Source organism: Talpa europaea, assembly GCF_964194135.1.
Source record: "Talpa europaea genome assembly, chromosome: 9".
NCBI classification, from domain to species: Eukaryota; Metazoa; Chordata; class Mammalia; order Eulipotyphla; family Talpidae; genus Talpa; species Talpa europaea.
Genome location: NC_140076.1, coordinates 70238569 through 70261538, shown reverse-complemented (window position 1 = coordinate 70261538; position 22970 = coordinate 70238569). Strand labels below are relative to the sequence as shown.

Genomic DNA, 22970 nt, shown 5'->3' with positions numbered 1-22970 from the left:
TTTTGTGCAATGTATGCTTTATCATCTTGGGTATAGTCCCCATGAAATTCCCACCACAAATTCACCTGTGCACCACCACCATAGTCCCTTAAGCTCTTCCCTCCCCTGTTTTGATTCTGTTCCCTCCTCCCTCCCTGCAGAATGTCTCTGTTGATTTTGCTTTTTACTTTATTATAATTACTTTTTTTTCCTGATCCCTTATTTGGAACCTCTATGTTCCTCCTATAAGTGAAACCATTCGGTATTTTTCCTTTTCTTTCTGGCTTATTTTGCTGAGCATGATCTCTTCCAGCTCCATCCATGTTTCAGTGAATGGCATGAGTTTATCTTTTTTTGATTCCTGAGTAATATTCCATTGTATATATATACCACATCTTCTTGATCCATTCATCTATTTTGGGGCATTTGGGCTGTTTCCATAGTTAACAGATTGTAAATAGTGCTGCAATAAACATAAGGATGCAGGTATCCTTTTGAATTACTGTTTTTGTGTCCTTTGGGTAAATACCTAGGAGTGGAATTGCTGGATCATATGGAAGCTCCATCTTCAGCAGATTGAGGAATCTCCACACAGCTTTCCATAGTGGTCGGACCAGTTTGTGCTCCCACCAGCAGTGTAGGAGAGTTCCTTTTTCTCTGCAACCTCACCAACATTTGTTGTTTCCTATGTTTCTATCTTTTTTTTATACAAGAACCTGGGTATAGGCCAGGTGTGTGGGAGGGTGAGAGGATTCACCAGAGACAGGTGGGGAACAGAACAGGCAGACTGAGTGAAATACACTGCTGAGGGGAGCAGCGGGCAAGGCAGGAGAGGTCTGCCGTGCCATGTGGGTATCTCCCCAGCTGGCTGGGATCGATCCCGCACTACAGAGGCCACGGACAGCTTCACGGTGCTGCGGCTTAACTGCCTGCACCACCAGGGAGGCCCTGTTTCCTGTTTTTTTTTTTAATGTGTGCCATTCTCACTGGTATAAGATGGTATCTCATTCTGGTTTTGATTTGCATTTCCCTGATTACCAATGATGTTGATCATTTTTTCATATGTCTGTTGGCCATTTGCATTTCCTCTTTGGAGAAATGTCTTTTTAGCTCTTTTGCCCATTTTTTTACTGGGTTGTTTATTTTGTTTTTGTTCAGTTTCATCAGCTCTTTGTAGGTTTTTGTGATCAGTCTCTTATCATTAGTACTGTGCAAAAATTTTCTCCCAGTCAGTGGGTTATCTCTTTGTTTTGATTAATGTCTCTTTTGCTGTACAGAAGCTCTTTAATCTGATGTAGTCTCAGCTGTTTCTTTTCCTTCACTATCTTTGCTTTGGGTGATGTGCTTTTAAAGATGTTACTGAGATGTATGTAATATAGTGTTTCGCCTATATTTTCTTCTATATATTTTATGGTTTCAGGTCTTATGTCTATTTCTTTAATCCATTTTGATTAAAGTAGCCTCCGGACATCTCCACTCTGAGACATGAGGCCCTGGGCAACCCTTCACTTACCCTTGACCAGAAGCCCCTCCATGAACTCAGTCACTCAAATCCAGAAACCGTCCATCCTCCCAGATCCCTGCCACCCACATTCCGCTCTATCCAGGTCACCTCTGGATGAGATGGTCCGTCTTTGAGTTCTAGTGCCAAACCCACAGTCAGTTTCCCCAAAAGGAGGCAAGGACAAGGGCAGTGTTGGGGCAGGCAGACCCTACTAGGCCTGGCCTGACTCCTGGCTCCTGCATGGCTCTTCAACCTGGACAGTGACCCCACCTTTGGGCCTCAGCTTCTTTTATGTATATGGGGCCAATCATAGCCACATCTCAGAGTTCCTACCAGGAGTAAAAAAGATACCAGAAACTCCCAGAATGTGGCCTGAAAGACTCAGCATGTGTAGGTGGGTACACCCCCAGGACTCAAAGGACACCTCTGGCCTGAGGGTCTCCTTCCAGGACCCTTGAGAGATGGCTCAGTCCGTGGAGCCCCTGGCATGGCTAATGAGTCTCGTTTTAGACACTCTCTTATGGCCACTCCTGATGTAGGGGGAGGGCCCAGCATGAAAGCAGAGTCATCTGGGATGGCGTGATCAGGGCACACCAGAGGGCCAAGTCACTCCAGACCTCCAGGCTGGTGGCAACATGTGGCCTTTTAATTCAGTGTTGAATTCACAGAACTGAGAGCCTTTCCGGGCCCCTTCCATTTTGTGTGGTACTTGGTATATTAAAAAGTAATAACAAATGCCAAGACATAGTGAAAAACTCATGGACTGGTTTACAGGCTTGCCTTCAACATGGCCCCACCCACTAGCAGTAATAGGACCCACAGGCTAGTTAACATGTCTGCCTCAGTTCGCCATCAACAACATGAAGAGAGTATTAGAAGCTTTCCTCAAAGGTGTGTTGTGGGGGACATATGAATACCATGAAATGAGATTAGCGCCAAGCATAAATAAACGCTGAATAGATGAATAAGTAACTTGTTTTTATTTAGCACTGTCAGGGCATCTGCAACTGTCTAGTACTGTCAGTGCCTCTGGGAAAAAGGCCAATCTCCCTGCTAAGACCCTGTCTGTGAGTGGGACCACCTGTCAGTCTACCCCATATCCTCCTGACACATACCCTATTCATTTGGTCACCAAAGGCATGCTGTCCAAGTGGCTCTCCAGGTCTGGGCATTGGGACAGTAGGGGACTGTCACTGGCCCAGATGACAACCTCAGTTCCAGACATTTCCCCTACAACCCCAGCAACTTGTTTGTGCCTTGAGTTTTCCAAAGTATTTCAGTACCTTCCAATAAGCAATAGGGCTCAGCCATGTGGCGCCCTGCAGTGCAGTGGATGGCAGAGGACAAGCCTGTGGGGATATAAACCCCTTTGGAATGAGTTCCATTTGCTGAGCAAGAGACTGATTCTAATTCCCGGAGACAACATGGCCCCCAGTGCTGGTTGGACCCAGGCAACCCTCAGGGCTGGCCAGCCCCTCCAAGAGCACCATGTGCCCCAGGCCCACCCAGAGGCAGCCACCCTGCCCCCCATTCTCTGAGAGACAGAGGGCTTTGTTAGGCCAGATTGCAGGCAAGGGGGTGGGGGAAGGACAGTGCCTCCCTGCCCTGGAGGCATTCTCCATCTCTGAGGTTGGTTTGAAACTTGTAAACCTAAAATGATCTGGGAAGATGGTTTAATGATCTGGTCTTGGAAGCTCAAATCCAAGCACCTCCCCTGCCTCCTCCACTGGAGGCGTACCTCCGCAATGACCCTGGGACAAGAACAGCCTCAAGGAGCTCCAGGCTAAGGATCTGGGAGGGTTCAAACCACCTCACCCACACTCCCTCCCCAAAATTCTGGAAAGAGTGTCAGATATAGGGACCACCAACATCCACTAGAAGGACCAGGTCTGAGGGCCACAGAAGCCTGTGGACACATCTGGGATGGTGGCAAGGGCTTGGCTTGGTTACAGCAGTTGAGGACACTAGAAGAGGAGTTCTGGAATCACCAGTCCTGGATTCAAATCCCTGTTCTGCCATCTCCTGACTGTGTGGCCCCAAACACTTCTGTCCCTGTGATTACACAGTGCCAGGTTCTCAACAAACTTCCAGCTGCAGTCCTGGGCTGTGGTGGCAGCACCACCATGGTCTCTGTCAGGTCGCCCTGAAGCCAGGGCTTGCTAACTGGAACCCTGGGAGCATTTCTCTTATTCTTTTTTTAATTATAGTAAAATCCACTTAACTTCAAATTTTCCAATTTAACCATTCTTAAGTGAGTCAGGGCTTTGAGTGTGTTCATCAAGCAGCCATCACGCCACCATCCATCTCCACAACATTTCCATCTTGTAAAACTGAAATAATCCTCATTAAACAACAATTCTCTATTTCCCCTGCCCCCAGCCCCCTGCAGCCACCATCCTACTTCCTATCTCTGTGAATTTCTTACTCTCCGTACCCCCTGTGCAGGGACTCATACCATATTTGTTATTTGCGTCTACCTTATCTCACTGAGCATAATACTGTCATGGTTCATCCATAACAGAGCATGTGTCAGAATTGTCTTCCTTTCTAAAGGTTGAGTAATATGCCACTGTGTGGCTATACCATGCTTTGTTTATCCAGTCACCTGTTGGTGGACACTTGGGTTGTTCCCACCTTTTAGCTGTTAGGCCGGGAAGCATTTCTTGACTTCTCTTGGCCTCAGTTTCCCCAGTCTCTAAAGGAGAAAAGAATGAAGAGGATTTAACTATTTTCCACAACTGTATGTAGGTTCCACGAGATAAACTGCACAAAAGCCCCTGGCCTTAGGGACTGACAGAAGGAAGGAATAGGGAGGGACCCATGGATGAGTGATCGATGGCACCCAGGAGAAGAGATAGAGGAAGTGTAACAGGGTGGTCCCCAGGAAAGGGGGAGGTTCCCTGCCCCACCCAAGGGAGGGTGGAGCTGAGCAGGAAGAGGAGAAGCTGCAGAAGAGACTGAGGAAGGAAGCAGGATGGAGCCAGGAGACCTGGAGGAGGCGCATGGAGCCTAGAGACACGTGAAGAAACTGCGCTTGTTTTTTGGTCGTAGACTGGGTGACACAGATGTGGGTGAGACCCGTGGGGAGGTGACAATGGCAGCTTTTATCTTGATGTTGATTTTGCTCTTTTCCTTCCGGGCTTGTCTGGTTATTTCTGACCCTTTGCTGTGGGTCCCCACTGGAAGATGCTTTAGACTTGTGGCAGGCTTTGGGGCTTTGCTCTGGGCCAATCCCATTTGGATGGACTTTTACCCACGAGGGGACGGGTAACTTTGGGTGCTTCATTTAGAAACTAGACTCTTTGCCTTACCTGTATTGTTTCCTAGTTTTATTAAAGTTCCTTCCCATTAAAGTCTTATATGTTTTGTGTTGATGCGGCGGATGGCAGAACCCATTTAGAATAGGCAGGTTTGCGGGGTTTGGGCTGACCCTCTCCCTGTCCTATAACAGAAGGAGTTTGGGCAGGCTGGCCCCTACACAGGCCAGCTGGACAGGTGTCTCCTGGCTTGTGAGAAGACACTGATAAGGCAAGTATTAGAGGAGGTGTCCAACAGAGTCTATTGGGGTTTGGGGTCCCCCTTTGGAGCTAGTGGTACAAGTTCTCTATCCTAACCAGAGATGAGATTTTTATGAGTTAGATATGGTTCCATTTTGTCTGGCTTCAAAAAGTGCTTGAGAAAACCATCCTCCCTAGAGCTATTTAATTTGCAGATGGTTGTTGAAGGCATCCAGGGTCATTTAGCAGCAAGCCAGAGCCCTCTCCAGCACATGCTGTGCCTCAAACCTCAGGATTTCATTGAGAATTCCTGTTCCCAGACTACTCAAAACTCTGCATCGTGATCCCCAGGTCCACAGACAGAACATTTTTTTTTAAAAGATTTATTTATTGTTATACAAGAACCCAGGTACAGGCCAGATGCACAGGAGAGTGAGAGGATTCACCGGAGACAGAGCAGGAACAGAACAGGCAGACTGAAGAAATACACAGCTGAGGGGAGCAGTGGGCGAGAGACAGGAGAGGTCTGCCTCGCCATGTGGGATTATCGCCAGCCGGCCAGGATCGAACCCACGCTGCAGAGGCTGTGGACAGCTTCACAGTGCGGCACTCAACCGCCTGCACCACCATGGAGGCCCCACAGACAGAACTATTTTAAAGCCTGGCCTTGCCCTTGTAGGCCCAAGATCAGGGTGTAATTGACAACTCACACTTCACCCAGTTTCTGAAGTGGTCCTGCTGCCAAGTTTCTCAGACTTTCCCCACCTTGGGGGCAAGCAACTTATTTACCTCAAAGCCCCAGATTTTGATGGCCCAGAGGACCCTCCAGCCAGCCACTTCTTGGAATCCTAAGTAGACACCTCTTCTGTGCCCCCAAGCTGCTGGTTCATCTGCTTAAACAATTCTATCAGCATATGCAGTTGCCACCACCCCTGAACATTTACCCTCATGGGTTGGAAACCTAAAGTTCAGAGAGGTTAAGTAAGTCATTCTAAGTAAGCAGCTTCTATATTAGTTGTCTTTTCTCTTCCTGCACCAGCATCACCTTGTTGGTATCTGCTGCCCACAGCCTCTGGAAGAAAGCTTCACAGATTCTACCTTGGCACACCCGCTATGAAGCACCAGATCCTGCAGCTGCCAGCCCCTGACCCAGCACTGTGGGAGGCCTGGCAGAGGTGGGGAGAATGGCTAGAGCTGGTCTTCACCCTCTGCTGACTCTCCACTGGGGCCATTTTTCTAGCTGCATCCTAGGCAAAAACTACCCTCACTCTCACAGCTTCAGTGTTCCTGTCTATATGTGAGCGGGTGATGAGGACAGACTCCTAGGAGTGTCTAAGTGAGTGGCAGAAGGGTTTTCCCAATATAGAAAGGAAGAAGAAGAAAACATGGATCGAACCAGGAGAAAGCTCCAGAGCAAACCGCTGAGCTGGGGAGTTGGTCTTGTTTTGTTTGTTTGGAGACATAATCTTAGCTTAAGCCAGGGCCTGGCTAGCCCCAGGAGGCCAGGGCAATCTGCTGCAGGGCTGGCCCAGATGCCCTGGGCAGAGCCAGCCTAGGTAGAGAATTGTCTACTCTGCTGTTTGACCCAGCCCTGTCTGCTCTGCTGTTTGACCCAGAGGGACCACTTCTCTCTCTGTCAAGGCTGCCTGTCGGTGATTCTGACAACTTAGGAGCCACAAACATATCATTAAGGACTCCCCAAGACCTGCCTGCTAGGCCTTCTATATCCAGCACCTTCTTCAGAGAGCTATCAGGGTGGTAGACAAGCTCATTGGATGAACAGCCTGGAGCACAAGGCTCCCAAGTTCATGTTTGCTAGATGAGTAGCCCGCCCAATGCCTGCTAGATGTTGAAACAAGGTTGCTACCCGTGGCTGACCCTCAGTATGTGATGATTTGGAAACTTGTGTCAGCCCATACTTCCTCCCTTCCCCACCTACAGGTCCTCCAGGCCAGGCCTCAGGTGTGCCCAACCTCTCCATGTGCGAAAGCAGCGGCGGGAGAACCGCATGGTCACCATGAAGCTCAGCCATGGCACTTCCCCTCCTCCAGGGCCTCCCTTTGCTCTTACCACCTCTGTCCTCTCCGTGAAAGAGAAAGGAGGGCAGAAAGCACCCCAATCTGAGTTGCCTGTGCCCATCAAACCAGGTAGCCCTGTGTCTCTTGGAAGCCCTGGATCTTGTTCAAGTGGACATTTAAAGAGAATGGCGGCCCGCTGGCCTACAACATGGCAAAGTGGGAAAATGTGGATTATCCTCTTCCCTAAACACAACCGAAAAGAAAAAAACCAACTAACCTAAAATTTGCTCAAAGGAAATTTCAAAAGTTCATCATCAGAAACATGGGACTTTCCCATGAGAATTTTACACCGAGGTCAGTGGTTTGTTGTGGGGCAAAGGGGAAAATGGTGAAGATCGTTGCAGCGGGCGGCGGCCATTCCAGCTGGACACCGGGAGATGGTGAAGAGGGATACGGTTCCTTACCCATCCATGCCCTCCCTCCCTACCTCCTTCCCTCAGCAAGCATCACCAGGTCCTGCCGCACCTTCTGTTAGGAAGAGGAAATCAGGCGTGGCTGGAGAGGGGGAGACTGGGTGTGGGGAGAGTGCCTGATGCTGAAAAAGAAGGGGTCTCAGTTGGGGTGTAGGTGGGGTGGGTGCAAAGGGACAACTCCCAGGTGGTGCCAGTCTGGCTTTGTGAGTACAGGTGGTACCTGCACGTAGGTGACACACAGGGGGAGCATGTGGGGAACTGGCAGGGAAGCTTGGGTTTGGACATGTTGCCTTCCAATGGAATTGTCCTAGAGACAGTTGAACACTTGCATGTGGGTCTCAGAATAAGCAGCTGACCAGCTACCGGTCTGTGAATTGCTCACAAAGAGTCTCCAGTATTTGGTTTGGATTGGCACTGGAGAGGGTTCATAAGCAGCAGCCTCACTCTCTTTCTCCATATGTCCCTTCCATCTGGGAGTCCTCTTCAGCCTGCTCGGACTGCAGCCTCGCAGGCCCTGTGCACTCAGCGACAATGGGGATCCGCTTCATGCCTGCTGTGAGCTCCCCCAAAGGCCATAGACAACTGCCCAGCCTGCCAGCCTCCTCCTCATTGGGCTTTCTGCCTGAACATGCCACCCAGGAAAACCACCCAGACACATCCATTTGTTCAGCCACCTCAACAATGGCAATTATCTTCATCTGGCTTCAGTTGCCCAGATGGAGAATTTTATATCATCCCCAGTAATGACCATCAGAACACCAGGGTGAAGCCTTAGGTTCAGATCCAGGAGAAGCCTGACTTAGTCTCCCACTTGAGGGTTCCTTTCCTGCTGGGACCCACACCACAGCCTGGGGTCCCAGGCAAGTGGCCTTGCTCAGCTGAGAACAAGTTGTGTGGCCTGGCAAAAGCCCAGAAGCCAGGACTGGTTTGCTGGGCCTTGTGAATAGAAGCTAGGCCTTCTTCCTCCCTCAACTGAAAGAGCATGATGCCAGTGGTGCCCGTGGGGTTCCGGACCCTGAAAACACGTGTGCACCAAGAGGTGAAAAGGCCAAACACCAGGCCAGCCCCACACAGTTCTCAGACACTGTCAGTCCACTCAGCAGCCAGCAAATCAGGCGTGCATTTTGGCCACAACAGGCCTCAGATGTTGGTAAAACACCTTGTGGGGTTGTCTGGAGGCAGATGGCCAAGTGGCTCAGCTGAGATCATGGGCCCAGAGGTACTTCATAAGTTTTAAATCCCACAATATGTAAGGAGGAATCATCTACTATGGGGTGCCAGCACCTTGGCCTCCCCAGGTCAACATAGTGGGGTTCCTGGGTGATTCCAGCACAGAACTCCAGGTCTGAATCTAGTATGAGGAGAAATCAGGGGTTCTGTAACTGGAGAGAGTGGGGAGCTCTGCTCTCAAAATTCTGGGTACATCACTTCATATTGTCAAACCATCTTCAATGAAGTGCCAAAATTACAGACTAGAGACAAGACAGTCTTTTTGGCAAAATGTTCTGGAAAAATGAGATATCCATGAGCAAAGGAATGAAGTTGGGCCCTTACCCAACTTGTACAGCAGTAACCCAAAGGTTAAAATTAAATCAAAAAGTTAAAAAGGTGACAAAAGCAAAAATAGATTGGACTACATCAAATTTAACTTCTGTGCAGCAAAGAAAACACTCAACAGTGTTTGCAGACTATTTAGCTGATAAAAGGTTAATGTTCAGAATATATAAAGAACTCCTACAAATCAACAACAAAACAAACAACCCAATTAAGAAGATATACAAATTGCCAACCACTATTTGAAAAGATGCTCAACATTGCTCATCATTAGGGAAATACAAACAAAACCATGAGATTTCACCTCATACCCAGTAGGATGACCACCATCAAAAGGAAAAAAACAGAAAATTACAAATGTTGATGAAGATGTGGAGAAATTAAAACCCTTATGCCCCCCATTAGCAGGAATATAAAATAGTGAGTATAGAAGACAGTACAACGGTTCCTCAAAATATTAAAATGGGATTATCATATGACCCAGCAGTCCCACTGTGAGTATAGACCCAAAAGAGCTGAAGACAAAATCTTGACAGATATTTGCACGCCCATGTCCTTGCAGCAATTTTCACAACAGCCAAGAGATTATAAGCAGCTCAAGGGTCCATCAGCAGATGAATGGATGAAGAAACTGTAATCTCGTCATATAATGGAATATTATTCAACCTTAAAAAAGAAGAAAATTCTGACATGTGCTGCAGTGTGGATGAACTCTGAGTACATTATACTAAGTGAAATAAGCCAAACACACTAAAACAAATGCTGTGTGATTTCACTTCTGTGACATATCTAAAATAGACTCTTAGAAAGTAGAATCGTGGTTGCCAGGGAATGGGGGAGGGGGAGGAAATGTTCAATGGAAAAAACATTTCAAATTTTGTCAGGTGAAAAAGTTCTAGAAATCCACTGTAAGACAGTATACATATAACTAACACTGCAGTATTTAAAAATGGCTAATTTTTTTTAAGTTTTAATTATAAATACAGGGGTGTAGTAAATAGCATGTTCATAATGTTTTCGTTTTGTTTAACAGCCCTGACCTCAAGCCCCAGGTCCACAAGGCTGGCTATTCATTCTCACCTCATCTCCAGACTTGCAAAGATTTTGTGGTCTAACAGCACCAATAAGACCCCCTCCCCACCCAGAGAAGTTTCTTCTCTTTTTTTGAGTCTCTCCCTCCTCCCCTTCTGGGACATCCCTTTAACAATAAATTCAGAAAGCCCCCGCCCTGGGCTGCTGCTGCTTCTCTATCCTGTCCCAGTCCCCAGCTCAAGGGTGCATAATGGATCTGCCTATTGCTTGAAAAAAAAGACTACGGGAAAAGGGAAACACGTCCACACTAATTTTTCAGTAAACCATCTGCCTCGGACCTGAGTCATGGCCTCTCCTCTGTGGTTGTTCTGGGAATTTTTGAGGGGATTTCAGGTTAACTTATACAGCAAAGACCAATGCCTATAATACAGCCACAGCCTTTCTGCTGCCTTAGGACAAAGCCCAGGGCCTGGCACAGTGGGAGAGTGAAATCAGAGACAAGGTGTCAAATGTACTTTAAATTGCAACTGAGGGCCTCCCAGATGGTGCAAGAGTTAAAAGTCTCAGCTATCAAGCTGTCACCCGGCCCCTGCAGCACAAGTTCAATCCTGGCTAGGGAGCTGACTTGGTGCAGCAGACCTCTCCTGTCTCGCCCGCTGCTCCCCTCAGCAATGCATTTCAGTCAGTCTGCCTGTTCTGCTTCCCACTCTGTCTCTGGTGAATCCTCCCACCCCCCACACCTCTGGCCTACACCCCAGTTCTTGTATGCATAAATAAATAAATAAAAATAAAAATAAATCTTTAAAAGAAAGTTGCTACTCAGTGTATACACTTCATTTCTTCTTACTGTCTCTTTTGGCACCTGGGAAAACATGAGGGAAGATGAGGGGTAAGAGACAGAGAGAGTGAAGACAGAGGCAGAAGGAGGAAGCAAAGGGACATCAGGATGTCCACAAGCTCCTGGAGAAGGGACCCAAGTGAGGCTTCAACCCCTACTCCCAGGTCCCACTGTGAGCTGAAGGCTAGGTCCAGAGCAGGGACAGTACCAGACCTGACTCCTGTCTTTCCATTACCCAGGACTCTCTCCTTCAGCGGCACTGTCACTCGGGTCTCAGGGGCAGACAGGGCAGGTGGTCAAAGGCAGAGGCATCCCAGTGTGCACCATAAAATCAGCAAGACAAAAATGTGCGGACAGAGGGCTGGAAACCAAAAAGAATGTGCTTTGGTGTGCAAGTTCTCTGTAATAAATCATGAGAAATTTATAGCATCTCCCTGGCCTGGAGACATGGGGGAGAGATGTACAGAAGGCTCTAGCAAACAAAGGAAAAGCAGCAGATGGACAGGCTAGTACTGGTGACTACTGAGCTTAAGCATCTGACACGCCAGGGAGTGTCCTATGTAGCGTGTTGTCTCTGGTTTCGTTTAGTGAGTATTAGCAAGTATTCGTCAAGGCTTTCGATAAGGTAACTTAAGTCCCACCTGACACCTAATTTTTCTCACAAGTCTGAAGTTTCTCAGCTGCCGACTCTTCTGAGTTTCTAGGTAGTAATGCCTATTGATTGGGGAAGGACTTGTGAATAAATAAATGAACAGATAAGTGAATAACTGAATGAGTGGGTGAGGAGGGTGAGGATGAGCTATCAGCAGAGGCCTGGAGAGCAAGGGCGAGGGAGGGCAGGAGATTGCCCTGTACCAGCCAATAGGCTGCCCCCAGGATGTGGTTACTGGGCTGGGTGTATAGGCAGGTAGCATGTGCCAAGCCCACCAACTCTCTCAACGAGTTCCTCCTTGTTTTCTGGTCTAGGCCCCCCTGGACGACGTGGCAAGCCTGGAAGAAGAGGTGATCCCGGTGAGTCCTTTGTTTTCTTAGGTCCTAAATTTAAATCTGAATCTGCCTTTGACTACAGGGCAGCGCAGCCAGTCCCCAAACCTCTCAAAACACTAGGTCGTCCTCACCCTGCCACTTCCACCCACTGCCCATAGAAACAACAGTGCCAGGATTGACACCCACAATTCCAGAGACTGCCCCCTTGATGCCCTTCCCACACCCCACAAATCAGCCTCAGAACTCTAAGCCCTGACTCCCACTCCAAACAACCTCCTCATATGGGGCTTGATGATGATTCCACAGCCCATGGGCTCCATCATGGGCCCCTCTGGACAGGGTGCCCTTCTCCATTCACTCCGTTCCTTCCCAGACTTGGGCTATCCATCCCTTCTCAGAGCATTCAACCTTCAGACTCACCTGTCACTTTCTGTCCTGCCATCTCCATGTCACCCAAAATGCACACAGTCTTCATATCCCAGTAGAGCTTGCCTAAGAGGTGCCCCCACCATCCCCCCATCAAGTGCTTCCCCTTGCCTTTGATTCTCCCCAGCCCCTCTAGTCTCTTTTCACAGTCACACCACCAACATGATCAGTTCGACCAAAGTCATCACTGACCTCCATCTTCCTCGACTCCCAGTATCAGTATTCCTTGCTCCCCTCTGATCCATGTTCCTCCCATATCTCCAACCCCTCTGCATTTTCCACAGGACTCCACCTGCCTCTTAACTGACTCTGCCCTTGGCCCTTTCCTCTCCTCTCGCTCCATGGTCTCCAACCACCATAGCTTCACTCCCCTGTGATGTTAAAGTTTCCCCCTTCCTTGCCTCCAGCCAAATCCAAGCACCACCCTGATCTGCTGTCCTGCACTCCCCATGGCAGGGAGGCAACTTCTGGCTCCTGCTTCTCTGTGTAGACACCTAAGAATCATCCTGACCCCTCCCACTCCACCCCAACAAGTCCCAGGTCAGTCTCCTCCTCAGTGCAGGTTGGACCCAGCCCCCTTCCCTATCCTCCCATGGTGCCCCCGCCTCCATCCTCACCATGAGTGTCCAGAACTCTCCCACTCTGAGCCTATCCTTGCGTCTTCCCCTGCCCAGAATATCTCATCTTCTACCTGGGCTTTTACCCCAAGTTCATTACTCTTTGTCCTTTATGTCTATTTCAAACAACTCCAAAATGCCTTTTCTTTTTTTTTTTAAATAATAAATTTTATTTTTATATTCCCCCATACAATTGCAAACCCCCATTCTGACCCCAATCCCTCCCCTCCCGCCCCCCATCCCCCAAAAAGTGTCTCTGGTTCATAGTTTTTTGTTGATTTTGATTTTCACTTTCTTATAGTTATTCATTTTCCTGGTCCCTTATTTAAGTTTTCTAGATTCCTGCTATGAGTGAGACCATCCGGTATTTTTCTTTTTCTTTCTGGCTTATTTCGCTGAGCATGATCCCTTCCAGCGCCATCCATGTTGCTGCAAATTGCATGTGTTTATCTTTTTTGAATGCTGAGTAATATTCCATGATATATATGTACCACATCTTCTTGATCCAGTCATCTATTTTTGGGCATTTGGGCTGTTTCCAAAGCTTAGCTATTGTAAATAGTGCTGCTATAAACATAGGGGTGCAGGTGCTCTTTGGAATTGATGTTTCTGTGTCCTTTGGGTAAATACCTAGGAGTGGAATTGCTGGATCATATGTAAGCTCTATGTTTAGTAGGTCCAGAAATCTCCACACAGCTCACCATAGTGGTTGGACCAGTTTGCACTCCCACCAACAGTGTAGAAGAGTTCCTTTTTCTCCACAACCTCGCCAACATTTGCTGTTGCTAGTTTTTTTAATATATGCCATTCTCACTGGTGTAAGATGGTATCTCATGGTAGTTTTGATTTGCATTTCCCTGATTACAAGTGATGTTGAACATTTTTTCATATGTCTGTTGGCCATTTGCATTTCCTCTTCAGAGAAGTTTCTTTTTAGCTCTTCTGCCCATTTTTTGACTGGATTATTTTCTTTTTTGTTGCTGAGTTTCATCAGCTCTTTGCAGATTTTTGTGATCAGTCCTTTATCATTAGTGTTGTGTGCAAAAATGTTCTCCCAGTCGGTGGGGTTTCTCTTTGTTTTTGTTATTGCCTCTTTTGCTGTGCAGAAGCTCTTTAATTTGATGTAGTCCCAGCTGTTTATCTTTGCCTTCACTATCACTGCTTTGGGTGCTGTGTCTGTAAAGATGTCTTTGATATGCAAATAACGTAGTGTTTCCCCTTTATTTCCTTCTATGTATTTTATGGTTTCAGGTCTTATGTCTGGTTCTTTAATCCATTTTGAGTTGATTTTTGTGTATGGTGTGAGGTAGTGGTCAAGCTTCATTCTTTTGCATGTAGCAACCCAGTTTTCCCAGCAACATTTATTGAACAGAATTTCTTTGCTCCAATGCATATTCTTAGCTCCTTTGTCAAATATTAGTTGACCATAAATCTGTGGGTTTATTTCTGGATTTTCTATTCGATTCCATTGGTCTGTATGTCTGTTCTTGTTCCAATACCATGCAGTTTTGATGATTGTGGCTTTGTAGTATAGTTTGAAGTCTGGGAGTGTGATGCCTCCATTTCCTTCTTTTTATTCAGTAGAGCTTTGGCTATTCGGGGTTTTTTGTGATTCCATATGAATTTCATCAATAATTGTTCTATTTCTTTGAAGAATGACATTGAAATTTTGATTGGAATAGCATTGAATCTGTATATTGCTTTTGGTAGGATGGCCATTTTAATAATGTTTAATCTTCCAATCCATGAGCAGGGGATGTCTTTCCATTTCTTTGTGTCTTCTTCTATTTCTTTTAACAGTGTTTTATAGTTTTCTTTGTATAGGTCCTTTACCTCTTTTGTTAGATTTATTCCCAAATATTTGATTTTTTTTGTTTCGATAATAAAAGGGATTTTTTTTTATTTCTTCTTCAGATTTATTGTTTGTGTATAGGAAGGCTACTGACTTTTGCGTGTTGATTTTGTATCCTGCCACTTTACTGAACTGATTGATGAGTTGAATTAGTTTTTCTGTGGAGTTTTTGGGGTTCTCTATGTATATTATCATATCATCTGCAAATAGTGATAGTTTGACTTCTTCTTTTCCTAGTTGGATTCCTTGTATGTCTTTCTCTTGTCTTAGTGCTCTGGCTAGGACTTCCAGTATTATATTGAAAAGCAGTGGTGAGAGTGGACATCCTTGTCTTGTTCCAGATCCTAATGGAATTGCTTTCAGCTTTTCACCATTGAGAATGATACTGGCTGTTGGCTTGTCATTTATGGCCTTTATGATGTTGAGGTATGTTCCTTGTATCCCAAGAATTTCAAGGGCTTTTATCATGAATGGGTGTTGCACTTTGTTGAAAGCTTTCTCAGCATCTATTGATATAATCATATGGTTTTTATATTTCTTTTTGTTGATGTGTTGGATAACATTGATTGATTTACGGATGTTAAACCATCCTTGTGTCCCTGGAATGAATCCTAATTGGTCGTGGTGAATTATCTTATGGATACATTGTTGGATTCTGATAGTTAAAATTTTATTGAGGATTTTTGCATCAGTGTTCATTAGGGAGATTGGCCTGTAGTTTTCCTTTTTTGTGTTGTCCTTATTCGGTTTTGGTATTAGTGTAATGTTGGCTTCATAGAACGTGTTTGGTATTGTCTCTTCCTTCTCAATTTTTTGGAAGAGTTTGTGAAGGATAGGCACTAATTCATCTCTGGATCTTTGGTAGAATTCATTTGTAAATCCATCAGGTCCTCGGCTTTTGTTTTTGGGGAGGTTTTTGATTACCATTTCAATTTTGCTAATTGTAATTGGTCTGTTTAGGTGTTCTATTTCTTCTTTATCTAGCTTTGGGTGATTGTAGAGTTGTAGGAATTTGTCCATCTCCTCTAGATTGTTGAACTTGTTTCCATACAACTGTTCATAGTAGTTACTGATTATTCTTTTGATTTCTGCTGTGTCCGTTGTGATTTCTCCTCTTTCATTTATGATCCTATTTATTTGTGCTTTCTCCCTTTTTTCCTTTGTGAGCCTGGCTAGGGGTTTGTCTATTTTATTGATTTTTTCAAAGAACCAGCTCTTGGTTTCATTGATCTTTTGGATTGTTTTTTTAGTTTCAATTTCATTTATTTCTGCTTTGGTTTTTATTATTTCTTTTCTTCTATTGGTTTTGGGGGTTTTTTGTTGTTCTTTTTCTAGATCTCTGAGTTTCGAGATTAGGTTGTTTCTTTGAGTTCTTTCTTGTTTTTTGATGTGAGCTTCTATTGCTATATATGTTCCTCTTATTACTGCTTTTGCTGCATCCCATACATTTAGGATATTGGTGTCCTCCTTGTAATTCAATTCAAAGAATTTTTTAATTTCTTCTTTGATCTCCTTGTTAGTCCAGTGGTCATCCAGTAGTGTGGTTTTAATCTCCATGAGGTAGGAAAGTTCCTTGCCTTCTTTTTATGGTTTATTTCTAGTTTGATGCCTTCATGGTCAGAAAAGATGGTTGGTATGATTTCAATCTTGGTGCATCTGTTGATGTTTGTCTTGTGCCCCAGTATGTGATCGATCCTGGAGAATGATCCATGTGCGCTTGAGAAAAATGTGTACTCCGTTTTTTTGGGGTTTAGTGTTCTATAGATGTCTGTTAAGCCCAAATGCTCTAGGTCCTTATTTAGAGCTTTAGTTTCTTTACTTATTTTTTGTCTTGTTGATCTATCCATTGTTGATAGTGGTGTGTTGAAGTCTCCCACTACGTATGTGTTTTCCCTGATGTCTGTTTTCAGAGAGGACAACAGTTGTCTGATATATTTTGGTGCACCTTCGTTTGGTGAGTATATGTTAATGAGTGTTATTTCTTCTTGAAGTATTGTCCCCTTGATCGTAATGTAGTGACCATTGGGGTCTCTTTTTATTTTTTTGAGTTTGAAGTCTGTTTTATCTGATATAAGTATAGCTGTTCCTGCTTTCTTTTTTGGTCCATTCGCTTGTAGGATTGTTTTCCATCCTTTAACTTTGAGTCTATTTTTATCTTTTGCAGCTAAATGTGTTTCCTGGAGACAGCGAAAGGTTGGGTTTTGTTTCTTAATCCAGGCTGCAACTCTGTGTCTTTTTATTGAAGAGTTTAGTCCATTTACATTTAGAGTTAATATTGATATGTTAGCATCTGTATTTGCCATTGTGTTTGTCTTTCCTTTGATTTTATTTATTTATTCTTTTAATAACTTTTTTTTCTAGGTCTTCTTTCGTTGTTATTCGTCCCTCTGAGGTTCTGGCTTTAGGATTCCTTGTAGTATTTTTTGGAGTGGGGGTTTAGTCGTAATGAAATTCCGGAGTTTCTGTTTGTCTGGGAAGGTCCTTATTCTTTCTTCATAGAGGAAGGGGAGATTTCCGGGATAGAGTATTCTTGGTTGGCATCTGTTTTCTTGGAGTCTGTTGACTATGTCCCTCCACTCTCTCCTTGCCCATAGTGTTTCTTCAGAGAAGTCTGATGTCAGCCTGATTGGTTTTCCTTTGAATGTTATCTGTTTCTTCCCTCTTGTCAGCTTCATTATTTTTTCCTTGTCCTGGATTCTTGGGAGCTTTACTATTATGTGTCTTGCTGTATTTTTCCTTTCATCGTGGAAGTTTGGTGTTCTTCTTGCTTCTTGTATATCAATTTTCAGCTCCTTCTTCGCATTTGGGAAGTTCTCTTCAATTATCTCCTGGAATATTTTCTCTGTTCCTACATCTCTCTCCTCTCATTCTGGGATTCCTATAACTCTTATATTTCCTTTCCTCATGGAGTCAGATAGTTCCCGAAGTCTTTCTTCGTTCTTTTTCCTTCATACTTCTCTTTCCTTTTCTGTTTTGGTTCTTTTTATTTCTGTGTCTTCAAGAGTACTTATTCGTTCTTCCATTTCATCTATTCTGCTTTCATTGCTTTTCCCAGAGTTCTTTAGTTCCTCCATTAATTCTTTGATCGCCTGCATTTCTTTTACTTCCCTCTTTAGGGACTCAATTTCCTTCTTCTGACCATTGTTTTCCCTCTTTAGGGACTCAATTTCCTTCTTCTGATCATTGTTTTCCTTTATGACTTCTGTCACTTTTTTAATCATGGCAATTTTATTTTTTTTATTTTTTTAATAGAGGCATGTTTTATTTTATTTATTTATTTGTTTGTTTGTTTTTTGTTTATACATGCACTGGGTACAGTCAGAAGCGCAGGAGGGTGAGAGAACTCACCAGAGCCAGAGCGGGGAGCAGAGCAGGCAGAAGGACCAAAGTACACTGCTGAGGGGAGCAGCGGGCGGCAGGAGAGGTCTGCGCGTTTTATGGGACCCTCCTCCGGTGGCCGAGGAGCAGCTGGGGATCAAACCGGCGCTGCAGAGGCTGCGGGCAGCTTCACAACCCAGCGCTCAACCGCTGCGCCACCGGGGAGGCCCTTAATCATGGCAATTTTAAATTCTCTTTCTGGAAGGCTCAGAAGTTCTTCCAAGTTATTGTCGTTGCAATCTGGGGGGTGGTTTTCTTTTTGTGGGGTGCTTCTTTCCTGAGGAGTTGTTAGGTTGCGTGTGGTTCTTCTACTCCCTACTGTCTGTTTTCTAATTTGTCGTATGCATTGGGACACTGTGTTGCTCGGACTGGCCGGCATCTTGGGTGAACTTCTCCGCTCCCCTCTGGCTCCTCCAGGAGCCATCTCTGGCTTCTGGGGGAGCTTTCTGCTGGTTTTAGGCAGTCTTTACTGAAGAAATGTCCCTGATCTAAAATGGCAAAGCGGGACGCAGTCCCTGTGCATCCGGTCTCAGGCACACTCTTCTGCGCGCCTGGTCTGCCCCGGACGTGGGTGCCTTCTCCCTCTGTGGGCTCAGACTGCTGGTTGGAAGGGGCCTGGCGTGGGCTAACTTCCCAGCTGGCCACTGGGTCCTCCAGAAGCCTTCTGCCCTTTTCAAGAAGTCTTTTCTTAAGAAATTTCCCTGTTCTATGGGGTGTTAGTGACTTTTTTTTCTGGCCACTAGGTGGCGCCAGAGATCTCTCCTACTGTCCTTGGGGGGCTGCTTTTCGACATCCCCCCCTCCGTGGGACAGGGAACAGAGCGAGAATTGTAGGGTAAACCTCAATGGCTTTGGGGTGCTGTGTCTGCCTTGTGCCCCACCGTCGTGGAGAACCCACGCCCCGAATTTCGTGCCCCGGGTCTCAGTTCCAAAGCCCTCAGGTCCAGGACGCGGGCTGTAGCCCAGTTCAGTGGCGCAGGAATGGCGCCTTTTGCACCCCGCTCCCGTGCCTGGGCGCCTGGTTCCTGCTTACTCAGTGAGGGACTTTCACCCCAGTGAGGGCCTCCGCGCGTCTCCCCACAAGCCTAGGTCGCAGGCGCAGGGACCTGGGCAGCCGCGATCCCGATCCGCGTTTGCTTTTCAAGCCCGCCAAGCGCGCTGCTTTTCCGCGCAAGCTTACCGGCCGGCCCGGGGCTGTGTGCAGTTCTCCTCCAGAGTCTCTTTGTTCTCCAGTGGTGCCCGGAGCCGTTCGCTCACCACCGCAGCGAATCCTGCAGGGTTCTCCACAGCTCCCATTCACGGGGTGTGGTGGCTGCAATAGTTCCTTTCCACTCACAGTCCCGCTTGCTGTGTAATTTGTTCTTGTTGGTCGTTTTAGTTTGTTGTTTTCCTCCTCTCTGCTGGTTGGAGAGTGCCGACTCTGTGGGCGGGGGAGGAGAGCAGGGGTCTGCGCTTTCCTCCCTTCTGGTCCTCTTTTATGGCAACTTTCTTCTTCGGGCAGTTTGCTGGAGTCACCCGTTTATCTTCTGTGTCCCACTTCTCACTGGGACCTGCCGCTTTTCCTCCCTATTAACTTTTTTTAATGGGAGATCTTACTCGCAGCGTCTCCTCGCCGCCATGTTGCTCCCCCCCCCCTATCCAAAACGCCTTTTCTAACCCTTCTGACCAGGGCAATTGCCTATGTTTTCAGCACCCAGCACAGAGAAGATTGATCAATGTGAATGCACTTAACAGTGAATGAATGAATGCTCAATCCTTAAGCAACCTCACAAGGAGGGCAGGTGTGGTGGGATGCCTGTGGTGCCCACTACCAACGGGACCTAGGCCAGCCGGGCCCAGGGGGAAGGAAACTGACAGCTTCTCCCTAAACCTCATACTCTTCTTCCGGGCACTGGGCAGGGCCTCCTTGCTCCTTCCTTCCGACTCATTCCACTGTGTGCGTGTGTTGCCTACTTCCTGCTGTAGCGGCCCTCCAGATAGATGCCCTAGAGTTCTGGGCAGGAAATGCCCGTCATGTTTGCTTTGACTTCAGAAGCTGGAGGCTGTCTGCATTTGATGGTTCTGCCTCCCTTTACTCTGGATATGGTGTGTCATCACCCCCTTGCCCCAGTGGCCCATCAGATACACACCTCATCACTCAGTCCTTGTCTGTGCCTTCGTAAAAGGTTTTATTGCCTTTTATTGTAATGTACTTTTTGGATGGAGATGAGGAATACATCGTGACTTTTTTTAGGACAAAGTGTAAAGGAGTAAAAATATTAATCAACTTTCTTAAAAACACATTTAGAATTACGACTCCAATCTACAACACTCTAACATCAAAGAAAGATGAGTTCTTGGACTCCAGACGTGGCACTGGGTCCTCTCAAGTCCTTCCTCTCAGGGGACCTTTATAGAGACCTGCAAGATAAACATATGTAATTATCTCCATTTTGCAGTTAAGGAAACTGAGAAGAGTCGTATCTACGATCAGCTGCCAGGCAAGGGTGGCAGCATCACCTTCCTTGGCTGCCCTTTCACACATGGCCAACTCTGGCTGTTGAGAATAGTGTGAGCAGCAAATTGCAGATGTCCCTCTCTGATTAGCCTTGACTTGACCTGCTGTTTATTTCTAGATAGATTCACACACATGCTTCCCCTTGCACAAACCAAGCCCTTTCCTGTGACCCAGGAAGGAAAGCTCTTTTTGCCCAGTGAGACCATGTCTGACTAAGATGCCTTCTGATGCTGCTACATACCTGCAGACAGAACTGCCCCTGCTGCCTGTGGGGGTTCTCTCTAGTTCCCAGTGGAATCCTTTGCCTAGAAGAGGCCTCCTTGGCCCTGCAGTGTTTATGAGTCTCTATCCATAATGAATGAATTCTCACCTTGCCACTGGCCCATTGCTCATCTGGGGAAAGCCAAGCACTGCTCTCTGTTGTCCTCTTTCTACGGACATTGGGGTCTCCTTCTAGACCTTCCTTTCCTCAAGTGTATTCATCACTCTCACCTGCCTCCCAGTTACCTTCCTCTGTCCTGGCTTTTCCACACTTGGTTGTGCTTGTCTGCCCCACAACCGTGTTTCTCTCCTCCACCAAAGCATGGATTCCTCCAGGTTGGGGCCAAAGGCACTGAGGCATCTCCCAGGCACTCCCAGAACTGATTGTTTCTTGATGGGAAGAAGGGGAGGAGGGAGAAAGAGGAACCATGAAAAATGGTGAATAAAGGGCTAGGGTGCAGAAAGACACAATAATCAAATGTGGTTTGGCCAGTGCCTTTACCAAGCTGAAAGACAAATGGAGGTGCTCACCAGATCTCTGCAGCTGCCAGCCTTAGATTGCATTTACAGTGCTAAGATTTTTTTTTGTTTTATTTTTTAATCTACTCTGGCACTAAGAAATCCTTTCTAAAAACCCAGTAGAAGAAGCACTTCTGCAATGGGAGAGTAAGGCCCTTTGAAAATCTGCTCCTACATAAAAGCAGCAAGAACACTAGGAGGGAGGGCCTCCCCAGTGGTGCAGCGTTTGAGCGCTGGGTTGCGAAGCTGCCCGCAGCCTCTGCAGCGCAGGTTCCATCCCCGGCTGCTCTCTGGCCACCAGAGGAGGGTCCCACATGGCACGCAGACCTCTCCTGCCGCCCGCTGCTCCCCTCAGCAGTGTACTTCGGTCCTTCTGCCTGCTCTGCTCCCCGCTCTGGCTTTGGTGAATTCTCTCACCCTCCAGTGCTTGTATAAATAATAAATAAATAAATCTTAAAAAAAAAAAAAAGAAAGAACACTAGGAGGGAAATGACCTTTTCAGAACTCTGGAAATTAATGAAAAACTTGCAACAACCCAAGAAATGTTTATTTAAGAAAAATGTGTGAATCTTGCTAAGTCTCCCTAGCCCCATGGTAACCCTAAGACCAGTCAACCTGGATTTAAATTATTGTCTAGTGTTCTGTCATTTCAGACTGAAGGACTTGCTATTTACCAAGAATAGCTTTGAAAGCTGTCTTTTTTTTGTTAGTAGTTTTCTTTTGTCACTTTTAATGTATCTTTATATATTTGTGTAAGTTTATAATGCCTTATAACCATATAAGGTTATAAAACTTTATAACCACAGTACCTGTGAAAAGAAATAAGCATTAGAACAATTTCAAAGCTCTTCAGATGCTCATCCCCAGAGAATTGTCACTGTTTGACCTGTCTGGCAGCTCCCTGGAAAATCTTGTACACAGGTCTTGTCTTAATCTTACTTGATGCAGCACTTACTCACTGGGAAAAGTCCTATCCCCAGAGTACTTGCCAAAAACACTCAGCAGCAATTGTTTAACATCACAGCTGCCTAAGGTGGCGATACCAGTTGAACCAAACAAGAAGCTGACACAGAAACTTAAGTGAAAATCTAGGGAATGAGATATCCAACAGGGCTTTGTAAATTTCCAACATGCTCCTGGGGACCTAGAAGTTTCATGCATATTCAGGACTGTGTCCTGGACTCAGGTCCAGGAAAGACCTGAAGGAGATTCCATCTCTCACTTCTGCCTGACTTGCTCAAATAGGGAATGATGGGAGAGTTATAACTTGGCAGAGCATTGCACTTGTATTCCAGCACACATAAAGAACCCCTTGGCAGAGAATGGGAGAATTTTTAGATCAAGGTATTAAAGGAAATCTCTATCTAAACTTATCATTACGTTAATCAAGCAGAGGATTCATGAAGAGAATACATACTTTAAAGAATCAGTCCAGGAAAATCCCTAAGCAAAGAGCAACAATAACAACAACTAATTCTGAAAAGGAAGAGCAAAATCTAATATCCATAGTAGTCACACTAAATCATTAAATGCCCAGTT

The 22970-nt window shown here is 46.0% G+C and overlaps 1 protein-coding gene across 1 annotated transcript in view; it reads left to right on the top strand.

Annotated features, from left to right (window-relative positions):
• COL23A1 (collagen type XXIII alpha 1 chain) overlaps positions 1-22970 on the top strand; it is a gene marked incomplete at both ends in the record, with an annotated part of 392542 nt that overhangs the window by 299637 nt on the left and 69935 nt on the right. The window contains one exon of the mRNA XM_084242375.1: positions 11862-11906. Coding sequence (XP_084098501.1) covers positions 11862-11906 — 45 coding nt within the window. The remainder of the gene's footprint in view (positions 1-11861; positions 11907-22970) is intronic.